The following is a 15,821-nucleotide window of genomic DNA, read 5'->3' on the forward strand; positions in this document are numbered from 1 at the left end:
AACACTGATATGAGATAGTATCACTTCCAACCTTGTATGGCTGAATTCCAGACAGTAGGATCTCGAGGTGAGGTACTTTGGTCTTGATCAGTAGTAACTCTTCCAGTTTACTCTTTAATGAAGATTTATTCAAGAAACCCTCAGTTCTACACTCATCTTTCAACCTTTTTTTATCTTTTGAAAAATAAACCTGTAATCTTAACAAATAAATTCCACATTTATGGCACAGTTTACTTACAGTGATTCAGTTTTGCCTTCAAATTGTGAGTTCATGTCTGTAGGGAAAATATGGACTAACAATTGGATGACTTTCCTAGATATCTGTTTCATGGCCTTTCACAGTCTGATGTTCTGCTTCCTTCATATGTAGTTTAATTTTTCTTTATACACAGATGACTCACACACTCTTCTTTTTTTTCTTTTTTTCTCTTGGAGACAGTGGAGATTGAATTCAGGGAGTGCTGAGGTACATTCCTAGCCCTAGCACATATATGTGTGTGTGTATTTGTATATGTGTAAATATATATGTGTATATATGTGTGTATATATATGTGTATATATGTGTATATATATATATTTTTTTAAATTTTGAAATAAGATCTCACTAAGCTTCCCAGGCGGGCCTCCAACTCACAATCCTCCTGCCATATCTTCTATAGTAGCTGAAATTACAGGTGTGTACCACCACGCCCAGCCTCACATATATAGTCTTCCACCTGTTATCAAATTCTTGTGCCAATGCAGCAGAAAAAGATAAATATACTTGTGCTGTCCAGCAACATCCCCCCAGTCACCTTCTGTTTTTCACCCCCTTGTTTGCCTCTACTCTGTCATGTCCAAGTCAAGTTATTTTAGCTGTTCCACATGTTCTTGTGCAGATATTTCTGCATTCTTTACTTTGAATCAAATGCTGTTACTTCACTGTGGCTTTCACTGTGTATGCTTCATGAAGAGATGATTTTATGGCCTAAATAAATAAATGATGTTCACTTTTGTGTACTTTGAATCCTTTTCTGATTCAAGTCTCTTGATTTTTCCTTTTTGCGTAGGTTTTGAGAGGGAGATTGGTAAGAAGGAATACATGCTGTTTTGGTGGGTAAGGACAGTGAGTAGTAATATTTTAGGCAAGTGTGATACTTCCTCTAAGCACAGGAACTATAGATTTGGAAGACAATTAAACTTAGATCCCAAACTATTTGTGCTATCATTATTGGCTTGCAAAATTTATGATTTTTGTCTTTGTGGACATTTATTTATATCTACTTCAAAGGACTGTCAAGAATTTATTAATTTGTTTAATTCTGAGTAAATGGAACAGTGAATGCTACAATTATTGGTTCAATTCATGAGTCACATTTTTTTTCTTTAATTTTTTTCTGACTGAAATATATTAGCTCCTCCCCCATTTTGGAAATGAAGTGAGACTACATATGTCATTTGGGTGATGGTATTAAAGAATGGGGAGTGGGGCTTCCAAATTACAGCTCTTTTCTTACAAGGCTATGGGACTGTTTAGATTTGACAGAGGTTGTCTTTCACCTTAGGCCACACAGTAAGTAAGAAAATCAGTTTGAAGCCAGATCTTTTCTACCAAGCACTACATGTAGCCTAGATAATGTCTTTCTGAAAATAGTTTTCATAGCTATGGTTCCATTCCTTGAACTTACTGTCTCCTTCACATTTTTATGTTTTTAATGGTATTTCCTATTTCTGGTGCTGTTTCCTAACCTTTTCTCCCTCTCTCCTTTCTCCCTGACAAGATCCATTGGCTTTTACAGCCAGAGAAGGCTTAGCACTTAATAGACTACTTTTTTGTGCTGTAATGATAGGACTGAAGTCCATTGAAGCAACAGAGGTGATCTGTTGGCCGTAGCCAGAGTTTGAATGTATATGTATTCCTTTCTCACGGGTTCTTTCATGACACTCTTTATTTGTCCTAGATTAAGTCATCTTAAATATCCATAAGTATTGGGTGTGGAGTAGACATGAGAACAGTGAAGCTCAGATTCAGATTTTAATTTCTGCCATGTCAGAGCTTTATAACCTTGGGCAAGTTACTTAATGGTTTTTGTGCCTCAATTTCCTCATCCAGCAAATGGGATGACATTGCCTGCTGGTTATTATGAAAAGTATATGAATGGTTGCCAGGGAAATCTCTGATAAATAGTATATGGCACATAGGAAGTATATAGAAGTGCCTGCTAAATAAATAATAAAAAAGAAAAGACAAAAAGGATCATACATTTGTGTTCTGAAGGCTGTAGAGAAGAACCCCTGCAGTTTAGAGGGGTTAGGGATGGGGTATCCATTAAAGGCTGTTTTTAGCAGCTACCTCCTTTGTGAAAACTTGCTGATTTTGCTCACCTATGAACTGCAGTATTCCCGACACCCCAACTATATGTGTTTCTTACAAAGCTCACCCCATTTAGATTTGCATTCCATCATCTACAGCTTGTTTTAGTCTCTCTATGGGCTGTAATGTGCAGAGAGTTGAGATTCTTTCTTTATTCATCTTTACCTTCTAATCATGATGCCTGAACGTGGTGGAAGTTCTGCTGCTTGTTGTTGAGCAGAACTGAATCAGATGTTACAGGAACATTTTAAAAGAAACAATTTTTGCAAGAAAAAAATTCAAACCTATCTGAATTAGTTGACTAGTTTCTGTTGATAATGGTGTCTGTGTAATAATTAGACTGGCTGCCCTTTAAAGAAAAATTGAGTTTAATTTAGTTTCATAAGTTAAACGTAAAAATTCCAAACATGTATGTTGAATTAAAGTGCATGTATGTGCATGCGTGTGTGCATGCACATACCAATCAAGCAAAAGAAGCTCCGGCTTTCAATATTCTTCATAGAATTCAACTTGGAAGGCAGTGAGAATATATCATAGACTTATATGGTTGTGTGAAGACGGATATTGGTGATTTCATAAACCTGTTGTTCTTGCTTACCAGTCACACTGGCCTGTCATTCCAGCTGTTAGACTCCTTTCAGACAAGCACTTAGCTGTTATCCTTCCTCCTGTGTTTATAGGCAGTGTGGCACAAAACCCCTGCATCATGCTGTAATAGACCATGTCCTTTGGCATCAGCTTTGGTTTTATCCAGTATCAGGGATTGAACTCAGAACCTTGCGTTTGTGAGGCAGGCACACGGTGCCACTGAGCTAAATCCCTGGCCCTTAGCTTTGGTTTTAAATAATGGATTTTACTTCTTAAGAGCTGTGTTACTTTTTTGGGGGGGAGGGGGTACCAGGGATTGAACTCGGGAACTTGCGCTCGTGAGGCAGGCGCCAGAACCACTGAGCTACATCCCCAGCCCTAGAGCTGTGTAATTTTATTTCTTAAAGTCTCAATTTTTCTCATCTATAAAGTTAAGACAATATATACCTCATAAAATTGTTATGTAGAGAAAACGATTTGTCAGATGCCTTGTGTGGAGTAGGTACTTGGTTAGTAAATACTTACTGCTAACCGAGAATCACACAGCAGTGAGAGATTTCTTTTGTCACAAGGGTGAAGGGTTGAAGGAGGACCCCGGGACAAAGGTATGTGGAAAAGTCAGCTTAGTCTTCTAGTTGGACACATGGAGAAAACATTTGCTCTTTCAAGGGTAATAGAACTTTGTTCTGCCTGAGTCTGATACCACTACTGGCCTGTGTCCATAGTATGGAAATGCAGACTCACAGAGCATATAGACAAATAGTGTGTTCCCCCTGTTGTATACCGCCAAAAAGCAGTCTGTACATGTGTTGGACACACAGATGTCTGTGAATCAAGCAAAGCATGAAGTAGTATAACCCAAAAAACAGACACACTAATTCAATTTTCTTTTTTCTTGTCAAAAAGATACTTTATGGAAGAAGAGTAGTGATAGTCAGAGCAACATGGTTCTGCCTAGTTGAGATCAGTATTTGAAAGTTGAGAAAAAAGAGTATGTTTTGTTGACTACATTCTTCATATTGCAGGGGTTTTTTTGGGTACCGGTGATCAAACTCGCATATTGCAAATATTTAATTCTGAAAAGGTAGACATCTAGAAGAAAATTGTACTCTCCAAGAATACTATACCCACAGAAAGATGATGATGTTAGATCTTGCTTATTTGACTCAAGCTGAGGTCTTTGGAGAGGCATGTAGGTTGCTGCCTAAAGTTACAGCTCATGAGGTACCTTCTGATCTGCACAATGGGTACCATGGTCTTGTTTTTGTTTTTTTTTTCTTTTTTTTTCTTTTTCTTTTTGGTACCGGGGATCGAACTTGGGACCTTGCTTTTCTTGAACTGGACTTCTAGCCACAGCATCACATCCATGTGTGAAGCGGATGGTTTCATGATTTCATTTTTGCTTTATTAGCTTTTGAGAAAAATAAAAACAAAGTGTATAACAATTATTTATTTTTTAGGCCTTGGATTGCTTCATAATAGTAAAGTTAAAATCACACAGGTTTGCACTTTTCAGAGTGCTTCATCTCTTGATTTATTGTATCACAGTGATAATAAGACAAGTGCTGGGGAAATTGTGGAATTCTTTTTACATCTCTTGTATGAGAGATATTTTTCCCTATTGCCTTTTCAGGTCTAATTCAGCTCAGTAAGTATTAGACTTTCCATTGTACACTAGGCCTTATGAGATCGTGGGGCTTTCATTTTTTAATTTGTTAAAATTGAATAACAGTATAGCAGAAATTGGTGTTGATAGCCTGTTCTCTGCCAAATGCTGTGTCACAGACCTGGTAAAAGGTGAAAAACACAGTTACTTGCTGTTTGTATGGGAACTAATTCACCTTTGTAAGTAACAGTTTTAAAAACTGCCAACCGTTTAGACAAATACTTTCAGAGCTCAGAGGAAGGAAGACTTGAGGCAAAATTTTGTGTGTCTAAGAGGACTCACCAGTGTCCTTCTTTCATCAGGGGACTCTAATGTCATTTTCACTGTGGTCTGTTCTTCCTTTAGGTCATGACTGCTGTGAGACAGTGAAGGTACAGCTCTGTGCTTCCAAGGAGGGCCTTCCCACATTTGTGGTGGCTGAAGAAGACTTCAGTTTTGTCCAGGATGAGGCATATGATGCAGCTCAATTCCTGGCAACTAGTGCTGGAAACCAGCAAGCTCTGAACTTCACTCGTTTTCTTGACCATTCAGGACCCCCATCTGGAGATGTGAATTCCCTTGATGAGAAGGTCTCACTGGCTTTCAGACATCTGAAGCTGCCAGCAGAGTGGAATGTATTGGGGACAGATCAGACTTTGCATGGTGAGAATTTATGTGATTTGGAACACTTGTGTTTCTGTATAGGGTTGCTTTTACATGATGATGCTATATTTATGACTTCCACGGTGATTGAATAAATCTTAGGATTACTGTAGTAAAGTGACCTTGAAAGGCATCTGTTCTACTGAGCCATTAATTTCTTTTTTCACTGAAATGACTGAAGTACCCAAGTAGAAAGTGGCACTTCTTCATGTGAGTCTGGATTTCAGGCTTGATCTCACACGAGGAGAGTAACCTCTTCGTGTTTAGTTATCAGAGATAGGATTTTTGTTAATATGTTCTGAAATTGTCTAGAGCTTCTTCGATGTTGGAGGAAAGTAACAATTGGAGAGTGCATCAGGGAAGCATGTAAGCAGGGTAAGTTTTGAGGAACCCCATAATTCTTTAACCAGGGTGGTTTCACTCTTACTGATTTTATCTACTAGCCCTCCATGTAAGAAGAGTTCTTTAAAAGACTACACTTATTAGGAAACACTGATGTAATAAGTACCTACATATGTATTCTTAATCAGATAAGGGCTTTCCCACATCATTATTTTTGTTGTAAATGACATCTACTAGATGTCAGGATTATATATAATATATATTTTTAAATATAAGATACACCTGGCATGCATAAACAACACATTTCCTTCCTAAGTGCAAATCCAATCAAAAAATTTAGGAATCTCACAAATACAGATCAAAATGTTGGCTTTAGTACTGATGAAAATTAGGTTGGAAGTCTGACTTTATAGCTCCTGCCAGAAGGATTTGCTTATACTTTCTACTTCATCTCTGCAAGACTGGATAGTCATGTAATTGATCTGCAGAGTCCACACAGCTATGATTATTATGTTATGTAGGGCAAGCTGAATAGAAGTCCCGTTTTCTACAAGTAAGCAGTTCCTGAGGAGGAAGACCTAGAGGGAACTGAGCCAGTGTATGCTCAGTTCCTCCTCTCTCAGACTCAGCAGAGTTGAGTCATTCTCAAATTCACTGAATTTAAGAGCAAGCAGTGTAATGGTATCCCATATTAAGAGAAGCATATAATCAGATACCAAGACAGACTTGCCCAGGTAGATATGAAAGAAAATGTGGACCTGGACCATAAAATCAAATCAAGGAAACAAACACCCTCTTTTTTTTTCTTATTATGTAGTGTCCCAGAGACTTCTGTATTGCAATGATCTCAAGATCTGAATATTTGACATTCAGTACCTATTTAGAAACCGAATGATGAGTCCTATTTCCTGTAGCTCCTGTTATTTCTGTATTGGTATGCAAATGATTATCTGGTTGCATTTACAAATCATTTAAAGGTGTAACAGCATTAGTTATTTGAGGAGCTTATGGCATTATTATGCTTTTGTCTAGTTTAAAGAGGGCTTAAGACTTAACTGGTAGAAAAAGCAGAAGTCCAAGAAACTGGCTATATCACTTTCCTTCTCTGGGTTCCAGCCTCATTGGTTTTAATAGGAACTTGGCAAGTTTGAATTTTTTGTGTATTTTCAGTATACTCCTAGTTTCTGCTGTACAAAATTGCTGAAGCAGTGCTAGCAAAGGTTAAACCAAATGTGACCTCTTTTGTGAAATACACAAATTTAAACCATAATATGTTTGTCTTTACACACTTATTAGCTTGGCTAAGATTAAAAAGCACCAAGTGCTGCCAAGAATGCAAAACATCTTACACATTGCTGATGGGAATGCACAGTGGTATCCAAACTCTGGAGGAGTTCGGCAGTTTCCACTTTTGAGTATTTATTCTAGAGAAATGAAAATTCATATTCACCAAAAGAAATCTGTGTGCAAATGTGTCTATAAGCATCAACATGGAAACAACCTAAAGCTCCCTTGGAGGAAATATATACACCAAAATAACCATATCGTGGAATACTAGACCCAATAACTTGGATGCATTTTAAATTGATTGTGCGAAGTCAGAGTTTGTAAAGGTTATGTACTGTATGGTTCCATTTATTTGATATTCTAGAAAAGGCCCAGATCAGTACCTGCCAGGGACTGGAAGTGGGGCAAAAGTCTGACTGCAAAGGAAACTCATGTGTACATTCTTTGGCTGTGTTGGAATTAATTGTGTGTCTTGTTAGTGGTAGTGGCTGTAAGAATTTATGTATCTGTTAAGACATACAGGATTATATAACTGCCAGAAGTAAACTGTATTGTATACAAATTTGAAATAATAACTGAATAACAAAAGTAATGGAACAAGTTTGGTCTATATTTTGCAAGTTGAAAGTCAGCTGGGATCTGATTTCAAGTGCTAGATTTGCATTTTGTAGTTTAAATTATTCTCTTTAGTTGTGGATTAGAATTTATCAAGACTGGGGTCGGGGATTTAGCTCAGTGGTTTCGCCACCTGCTGCGCAAGTGCAAGGACCAGAGTTCGATCCCTGGTACCAGAATAAAAACCAAAGAATTTATCAAGACTAGATGCGGTCGGGGAGGAGTAAAGGTATGTTTATAATTGAGGCTTCAGATATAATGGAATATTCTGTTCACATCAGTCAGTTACACATCAGTTACTTTTGAAAAGCTATTTAAAGGAAAAACTATGAAGTAGGCTTGGTGCCTAGAATAACAATACAGGTAACTAGAACACCTTGTTACATAAGAGAACTACTTGCTTTTGAAAGCTAGAATGTTTACAGGCTTTCAGCCTAACACTTACACAAAAGCGTCATGTAAGAATTATAGCTGATCTTCCTACTCCTAAATTGAGAGGTAATTCTTTTTAGTTTTCTTTCAGGCTAGTGACTCCTTTGAAAATAGCTTTGATTTCTTAGGAAAAAAATATATATAGGTGCCTGCCGGCACACACTTACATATATTAAATTTCACAGTGTCCCTGAACTTCAGGCATGAACATGAAGCTAAGAAGCCTTGGTTTAGATTTGATATTTTAAAATAGCAAAAGCATGGGCATTGGAGTCTCTCTTTTTATCAGGTGTCATTGCAACAGTTTGTGGAAAATGTTACATCTCTGTTATTCAGTTTTCTCATCTATAAAATAGAAGAAAGTATAGTGCCAGTTTGCAAACCAGTCATTTCAAAAATAACATGACCAATATTCAGTAACCTTTTAGAAGCACAAAACATTGGTAAAGTTATGACAAGGGATAGTGATATATCCTATAAAGGAAGACAGGCTAGGCCTAAAAAGAAGGCTCTTCAAAGGAGAATGAGGTGGTCTTTCTTAATGTTTTTACTTATTGCTCAAAGAATCCTCAGTTTAGGCTTGAATAAGAGGGTGTTTGTCCATTTTAGTTTCTCCAAGTACTCCCTAATCCTTAATTACATAAGGAAGCCTCTACAGCCCTGCCTTAAATGAAGGTGATGAGGATTTATCTGGGTGGAGGGGTTGAATGGTGAGACAAAGACATTCTCCTTTTCTGAGTTTCCAACTCTCACTTAGTTGCCTCAGTTCTTTAGTGTTTCAGCAGTTAGTGAGAATGTTGAATTGGTTGGATTTTCCCTGACAGACCAGTGTATATAGTAGAGATGAGAGTAGCTCTCAGGTAGCTAAGAGAGGGCGCATTGAAGACTTGCTCTAGAAAAAGCAAATGGAGAAACATCTTGGGTGGAATTTTCATTCTTATTTAGTCACGGTTTGTATAAGTAAGTTAAAAGATGTAATCCTCTTTCGGGGTGGGGATCCTCCCCACAAAGAGAAATTTAGATTGGGTGGTGAGAGAAGGAGGATGGATTTAAGAAAGATTGCACTAAAAACAGTCTGTGCATTCCCAGTTTTATAGGTTGTGGGTCTTTAGATTTAATCATTTGATGATTTAGTTCCCAGTGTTTGATAGTTTCACATGGAGATTTTTCCTTAAGTGCACTAGTGTTTGTATGTTTTTTCAGTTATCATTCCTTCTAAAGAAGAAAATAATAACATATGAAAAGACTGTTCGTGAATTTTTTTCTTGGCAAAGGATTAATAACTATTGACTCTTAAGATGAGCAGTGGCCTAGCAGCTCCAGGGCTACAGATCTAAAGGTTACCTCTTAAAACTTGGCTTTTTTAGAGTCAGAAGTCTCTATTCTTTTCTGCTATACTTTGATTTTTCCAACATATACATTTTTATTAGGGCATATTTTATAACATAGTTTGCTTGTGGAATTTTTATATACCCATATAATATACTTTGCCTCCCATTACTGTCCTGTACACACCCCCATACCCACCCCTCATTCCTTTCCTCTTATCTAATAGTCTCCCTTCTACTTTATGTCCTCTTTCCCCTTTTCTTTTCCTACCCCTCCCTCTCCCATTTCCTTCCTTCCTTCCTTCCTTCTTTCTTTCTCTTCTAGCTTAGGGATTGAGGACAACTAGTTTGTCCCCCCTCCCCTTTTAAAAATTCTTTATTTTGAGCTAAGGTTTTGCTGAGTTGCCCAGGCTAGGATGGAACTTGCAGTGTTGCTTTCTTAGCCTTCCAAGTAGCTGAGATTATGGCCTCCCTGCCTGCCTGCCTTTGATTCTGCATGTTAGGGAAAACGCATAATACTTACTGGCCTGTTAAGAATATTTTCCTTCCACATGTAATATGCAAATTTCTACATCATGTGGGACTTCAGGTTTAAGAGGCAGTAGAGAATAGTAGAAAGAATGGTGATTTTGGAATCTCAGATCAAAAAGAACTCTGAGAAGAGCTTACTGCATAGATTGATGTAATCCCTGATTATTTACATCATTAATGTTTTGTTTAGTTGGAGAATCTAACAATTTGAAAATGATACAACCTCTAGCAGGGTCATCATTGTTAAATGCTTTAAAGGCATGTAATTTCCTTACAGATGGGGTGTGTGTGGAAGGTGTATCCTGCATATAAGTAACTTAAGACATTATGTACTGAGGTCTTCTGTGGGTAGAAGCTAGGCCAAGATCTTTCCAATTAGTTTAAACAGGAAGACCAACCAGTGTGTGTCCTATGAAATACTGTCATAGGACAAGGGAAAGGGAAAAATACCATAAATATTTAGAAGATAGTTTTCATTTGTTCTTCAAAAAATTGAAGAAGTCAGATCTATAATGAAATTAGAGAAGAAAGAGAAAAATAGATTTAATGAGTGAATCAGCCAGGGTTCAATTAGACAAGCCAGACATAGGAAAAATAAATATCTCAAGGTTAACATATGGTTTTCTCCATTGTGGGGGTTGGTTAAGTAAGTCTGAAATGTATGGGGCACAAATGGGAAGATCTTGAGCAAGGCCAAACCCACCATCACTGGCCAAAGCTGTTGCCCTTGGATGGTTAGGAAGAAGACATCATGTGCAGGATGAAACTCCTTGGGCACAGGCTGTGGCTATCCTCCACAGGTGAAATCCTTTCTCTCCAGGGGGAAGCTAAGCCCTGCCATTATTTTAATTTATTTGCATATATTTTTTAGCTTTGCATTTTATAGTCTTTCACCTGATTCAGCGAGGCCTACCCATATTATTCAAGACACACCTCCCTTATAAAGTCAGCTGATTAGGAGCTTTAATTATGTCTACAAAAGAAGCCACCAGGAGGTAGAGAAGGAAAGATTGATGGAAATGTTGTAGGGACATACAAAATTCCATGGCGGAAGTTAAGTGCACAATAGTATGAAGGACCCAGTTTATGTGCTCTAAAAACAAAGTTAATTAACTCAGGAAAAAGACCAAGAACCATGAGAGAAAATATAAGTAGGACTAGAGAGAGGTAGTGAGTTATTGGTACTCTGCAGTTTAAACTGAGACAGAAGGAACAAAAGTAATGTGGAACATGAAGTAATGTTTACACACTTTTATGCTCTTAAGATGGGTCAGAAGAAATTCCATTTATATGTTCATTTGTTTATCCCTATGTACATTGGCCTCTTCTTGAGATCTAATGCACATGATTTCTGTGAAGTTCAAATTAAAATATGTGAAGAATAAACAGGAGAACATTTAAACAGAGTAGGATATGTATACAGGATGAGCTACTACTAAACAATAAAAAGGAATACACTACTGATAATGGCATTATGGGCAAATCTCAAACATGCTGAATGAAGGAATCCTTACACAAGAGGATCCATTGTATAATTTCATTTCTATGAGCTTTCAGAATAGCCAAAACCACTCTATGGTGAAAAATTCAGAACAGTTGTTAACTCTAGTAATGAGATGGTTCAACTAGGAAGGGGCATAAAGGAACTTTCTTGGATGGTGACAATTTCCATATTTTGATTAGTGTTTAAAACCAGTATATGCACTTGTCAGAATTCATCAAATGGTATATTATACTATTTCTATAACACTGTTTATAAGTCACCTAAAACTATAATCATGTATTGAACTCCAGTTAATCCTATAATACTAATGCCAAGTACACTCATGTTCTCAAGCTTACTTTGAAATGAATACAAATAAGATGGATTGATGAAAATATAGAAGAAATGATAGTTGGAGCCAGGCATGGTGACACATACCCAATGTAATCCCAGCATTTGTGATGGTGAACAGGAGGGTTGTTGGAAGTTCAAGGTCAGCTTCAATTAAGTACATAGGAAGACTCTCAAAAAGCCTGCCTTCAAAAGGCTAGCTAAATAGATAATGTGATAAAACAAATACAGAAAAATATTAATTGTAGGACCTAGGTCTGTGTTTGGTTATTTGTTGTTAGTTCTTTTTATTTATGTGTACATTTAAAATAATGAGAGTAAACTTAAAAGTCTGGTTTTAAAACCACACCATTAACTTGCTTTTATATATGAATATTTGTGGAGATAGCATGGAGTTATGGAAAGACTATGGCATTTAGATATGAGAGAAGAGAATTTTCAAATTTTGATTCAAACTGTGGGCAGATTATTCTATGAGCTTGTGTTCATTTGCAAAATGAAGATAATGAGATCTCATAGGGTTATTGTAAGGACCAAAAGGAAAAGGTTGAGATAAACTACATAGCCCACTAGATGGACTTTAGCAGCCCCTCCCTTTGTATTACTTTCCTTCTGTTGTCTGCCGAACCAGTCAACCTGTAACCAAGGGTGGCACCTACTGCTAAGGACTTCAGCATTAATGGAGAAGGATATAGTACAGGAATCAAGGTGTGATGTTCCGAGCAGGTGTGTGGTCTTATTGTTGGGACTGTACTTGTAAACATGAAGCTCACTCAGAGCAAATAAGGGGCCAAATAGGTGGAAGAGCAAAGGGAAAGCTACTTTAAGGAAGCATCACCCAGTAAGACTGGAATTAACTAGCTCTGGAAAAATCACATACCTGTATTTCCTGGTCAGTCAGTGCCTTATTAGGTCTTTAGCATTTGATAAGGATGTCAGAATGCTTATAAGCACAAGTCAGATGATGATATGTGATTTTGGTGAGAGTTCTTTCTGCCCTTTTTTCTTTCCTTGCCATCTCCTCATAGGTGTTATTAAAATTTGTACCTATACATGCGTTATCATTGCTCCTGGAGCATTGATTTCTGTTTTGTTTTTGTGGTACTGAGGTTCAAGCCTAGGGCTTTGTGCATGCTTAGCATGTGCTCTATCACTGAGCTGCATCCCTAGCCCCTGGGGCATGATTTCATTCCAGCCATATTCCTCTGCTTGAACTTTCTATGAATCCTACATAGTCCTGTAGGGAAAATATAAAATACGAAAGGTAAATTAATTTCCAAGGAAATTGACCTTGAAAATAAGGAAACTGCACCAATGCACAAATAACGTGAAAATAGTGCAGTTCAGTGTAAAATCACAGCTTCAAAGATGTGTTCATTTTGTTTGACATTCACACAAAGAAGCATCTGGAGATGTCAAAGTCAGGGGGAAACAGTGGGCTCCAAGAAGTCTGCTCAGTGAAGAAGTTGAGACCTGAGGGAAACCATGAAGAATGAGAGATGAAAGCAAGGCAGAGAAGAAGGTGGCAGGCACACCTGTTGGAATTGGGTTGTGGGGCCACATCCAGTAGCCTTTCAGAGACTTGGGCTCCTATCCTCTCAGATTAGGCTCAAGAGGATGGCTGAAGAAGAGAGAGTGTGTTAGCATGGTGAGGCTAAAATGTAATTTGAAGTCCAGGAGTACAGGACAGAGAGCAGAGAAAGGGAAAAGAGCTGGCCTTAATGAGTACCTGCTACAGCCGGTTGATAGGCTAGGACTTCATTTATCTCTCCTAACTTGTTACAGCTCTTAGTGAGGTGATGGTATCCCACTGTGGGTGCCAAGAAAGCAAAGCCCAGGCAGATGAGTTGTGCCTGCGCACACAAATGGTGAGTAACAAGTTTGAACCCAGATTTGCCTGACTTATAGAGCCCTTCCTCATTCCGCCACTTTCAGAGTGACTCATACCAAGGAGGAGCCTTCATTTCAAGTTCAATAAGCTGAAGCATGTTTCCTTTCTAAAGTTGTTAGTGTGTTGTCTTGTAAGAGTCAGTCTTTTTTATTATGGTTGAAGATGCATTTTTCTCATCGAACAAGCAACAAATAAATGCTGGAATTGCCAGCAGTTTGATATGTCCTTCATGTGGAGGAATAAAAGACCTGTGTGTACTTAACAAGTAGAACCTGTTTTTAGTGTTTAACCAGCCAACTCCTGAAGTAATTATAGCCTTTATGATATACCCATCTAAGTCCTAACAGCTATTCCCTTTGGGTCCCCATTTTGCAGGGCTGCATTTACTTTTTTTTTAAGAGGAAAAGAACATATATGGAGTCACCTTTATAAACTTCCCTGTGATAATGACCAAATGTGAAGTCAGAATACAGAAATGGCTTCCCTTTTGTATGACTGTCTCCTAGTGAAGATTTTGGTTCCCTTCTATTTTTCTAGCTTTGTTTTGTCTTGGAGAGCTCATTATACTTGGCCACGATAAAGTTGTTGTAGCCTACCTTCAGGATCAGAGGCACTTGGAGACAGTGGTGCTTACCAAACTTGTATTTTGTTGCCTTTTTTTTTTTTTTTTTTTAAAGTACCGGGGATCGAACTGGGGACCTCGTGCTTGTGAGGCAGGCAGCAGAACCACTGAGCTAAATCCCCGGCCTCTATATTTTGTTTTCATTGTTGCTGTACTCTTACTTATTTCCACCTTCTCCTTCATTTACAGATGGTGGTCCCCGGGAGACATTGATGCATTTTGCTGTGCGGCTGGGACTGCTGCGGTTGACATGGTTCCTATTGCAAAAACCTGGTGGCCGCGGAGCTCTGAGTGTCCACAACCAGGAAGGGGCAACACCTGTGAGCTTGGCTTTGGAGCGAGGTTATCACAAGCTGCACCAGCTTCTAACTGAGTAAGTGCTCATTCTCTCGATTTCCTTCCTCTTGTTGCCAGCCCCTCCCCCTTATTCATAGTAGTCCCACCCACTTGGCATCTCCCTGTGAGTGAGTTTGCCACAAATTAAAACCTCAGCTCTGTACCTTGCTTTCTGTTGGAGGTTGGTACATAACCTTGTTTCTGCTAATAACCACCTCATTATCTGAAAGACAGAACAGTAAGTCAGATTAATTATTTTCTCTCCCCTGCCTCCCTGTCTTTACTGTTTCTTCTTACTTTCTACTGGAAACTCAGAATGAGTCTTGTCTGTGGGGGTAGCGTAACATTACTAATGCATATACATTTTATCCTGGTTTAGTGCAAAAGGAAACAGTTTTCCTCTGCCATTTACTTTTTCTGATGTCTTCAAGACTTGAAGGTCTTAATTAGAAATATTATTTTCATATTGTAATTGCATGCAGAAAACATGGCAAATGATTGAGTTTTTATTAGAATTTATTTTCTGTGAATACAGTTAAGGGCAGTAGTCAGTAAAAAGCAACTGAGTTGTTTTGGAAAGAGGTAGTAGGAAACCCTGTTTGTCTTTGGGTTCACTTGTTATACATTTTGACTCTGAGGACTTTGGAGGAAGGTTGTTAAGTCAAAATATTTGAAGAGTTCTTTCTTCTTGTATAGGTGGAGAAATAAATGCAGTACAATAGCCACTCCTTTTCTTTGGAATATTTATAAAAGGCAGAAGTTTCAAGAATAGTTTCTCTTGTTTAGTATATTTTCTATTAGTTTTATTGTAATCATCTTTTCCACCGCATTATCTGAGCAAGAATAACCTCCCTGAATCTGTGTTCTCTACTGATTTAGGAACCCTTATAAACTGAAGCAGTATTCCCAGATTCTCAGATATTTTGCTCATGCCACCTTTAATTGAGTTGTATTTTATGCTTTATCATTTTTAGGTGTGGTATGCAAGGTAATGGGGAAGTTCCCTAACGAGATCTCAGAAAGTAATGCTACTTACAGTTGCGTAAAATTTTTTTCTTGCTTGATGTGCCAAGTTTATAACTTGCCCAGTCCAATCAGACAGAAGGTTCTTTGCAGATATTCTCTGATGGGTGCTAGAGATACGGTGGTGGTAGGAGGGGTATTCTTCATCTCAAATGAACTGTGGACACCTGAGCTCTCCTATGACCGTATCCCAGAGAGCGATATATTCCTCTCCTTCCATACTTCCCATTTGGCCAGTGCTTGGATTCATTCTGCTGGTCTTGGGAAAGGAGGTCTTGTTCCAGAAGTTGAAACAGTTAACTCACTGTAACTATTGTGAAGTTTAAATACA

General features: G+C 38.1%; 1 protein-coding gene across 12 annotated transcripts in view; it reads left to right on the forward strand.

Moving 5' to 3' along the window:
• Akap13 (A-kinase anchoring protein 13) overlaps positions 1–15,821 on the forward strand; it is a 332,605-nt gene that overhangs the window by 126,023 nt on the left and 190,761 nt on the right. For 11 of the 12 annotated variants that reach the window (XM_087188505.1, XM_013075077.3, XM_021264786.2 and 8 more), the window contains 2 exons: positions 4,953–5,249; positions 14,321–14,504. In XM_087188505.1, coding sequence (XP_087044631.1) covers positions 4,953–5,249; positions 14,321–14,504 — 481 coding nt within the window. Of the gene's footprint in view, positions 1–4,952; positions 5,250–14,320; positions 14,505–14,569; positions 14,706–15,821 lie in introns of those variants that run through there. The other variant, XM_021264789.2, reaches the window with a different exon arrangement.

This window comes from Heterocephalus glaber, unplaced genomic scaffold, assembly GCF_053883595.1.
Source record: "Heterocephalus glaber isolate CG9 unplaced genomic scaffold, H.glaber_assembly_v1.0 deba00001531, whole genome shotgun sequence".
Classification (NCBI taxonomy): domain Eukaryota; kingdom Metazoa; phylum Chordata; class Mammalia; order Rodentia; family Bathyergidae; genus Heterocephalus; species Heterocephalus glaber.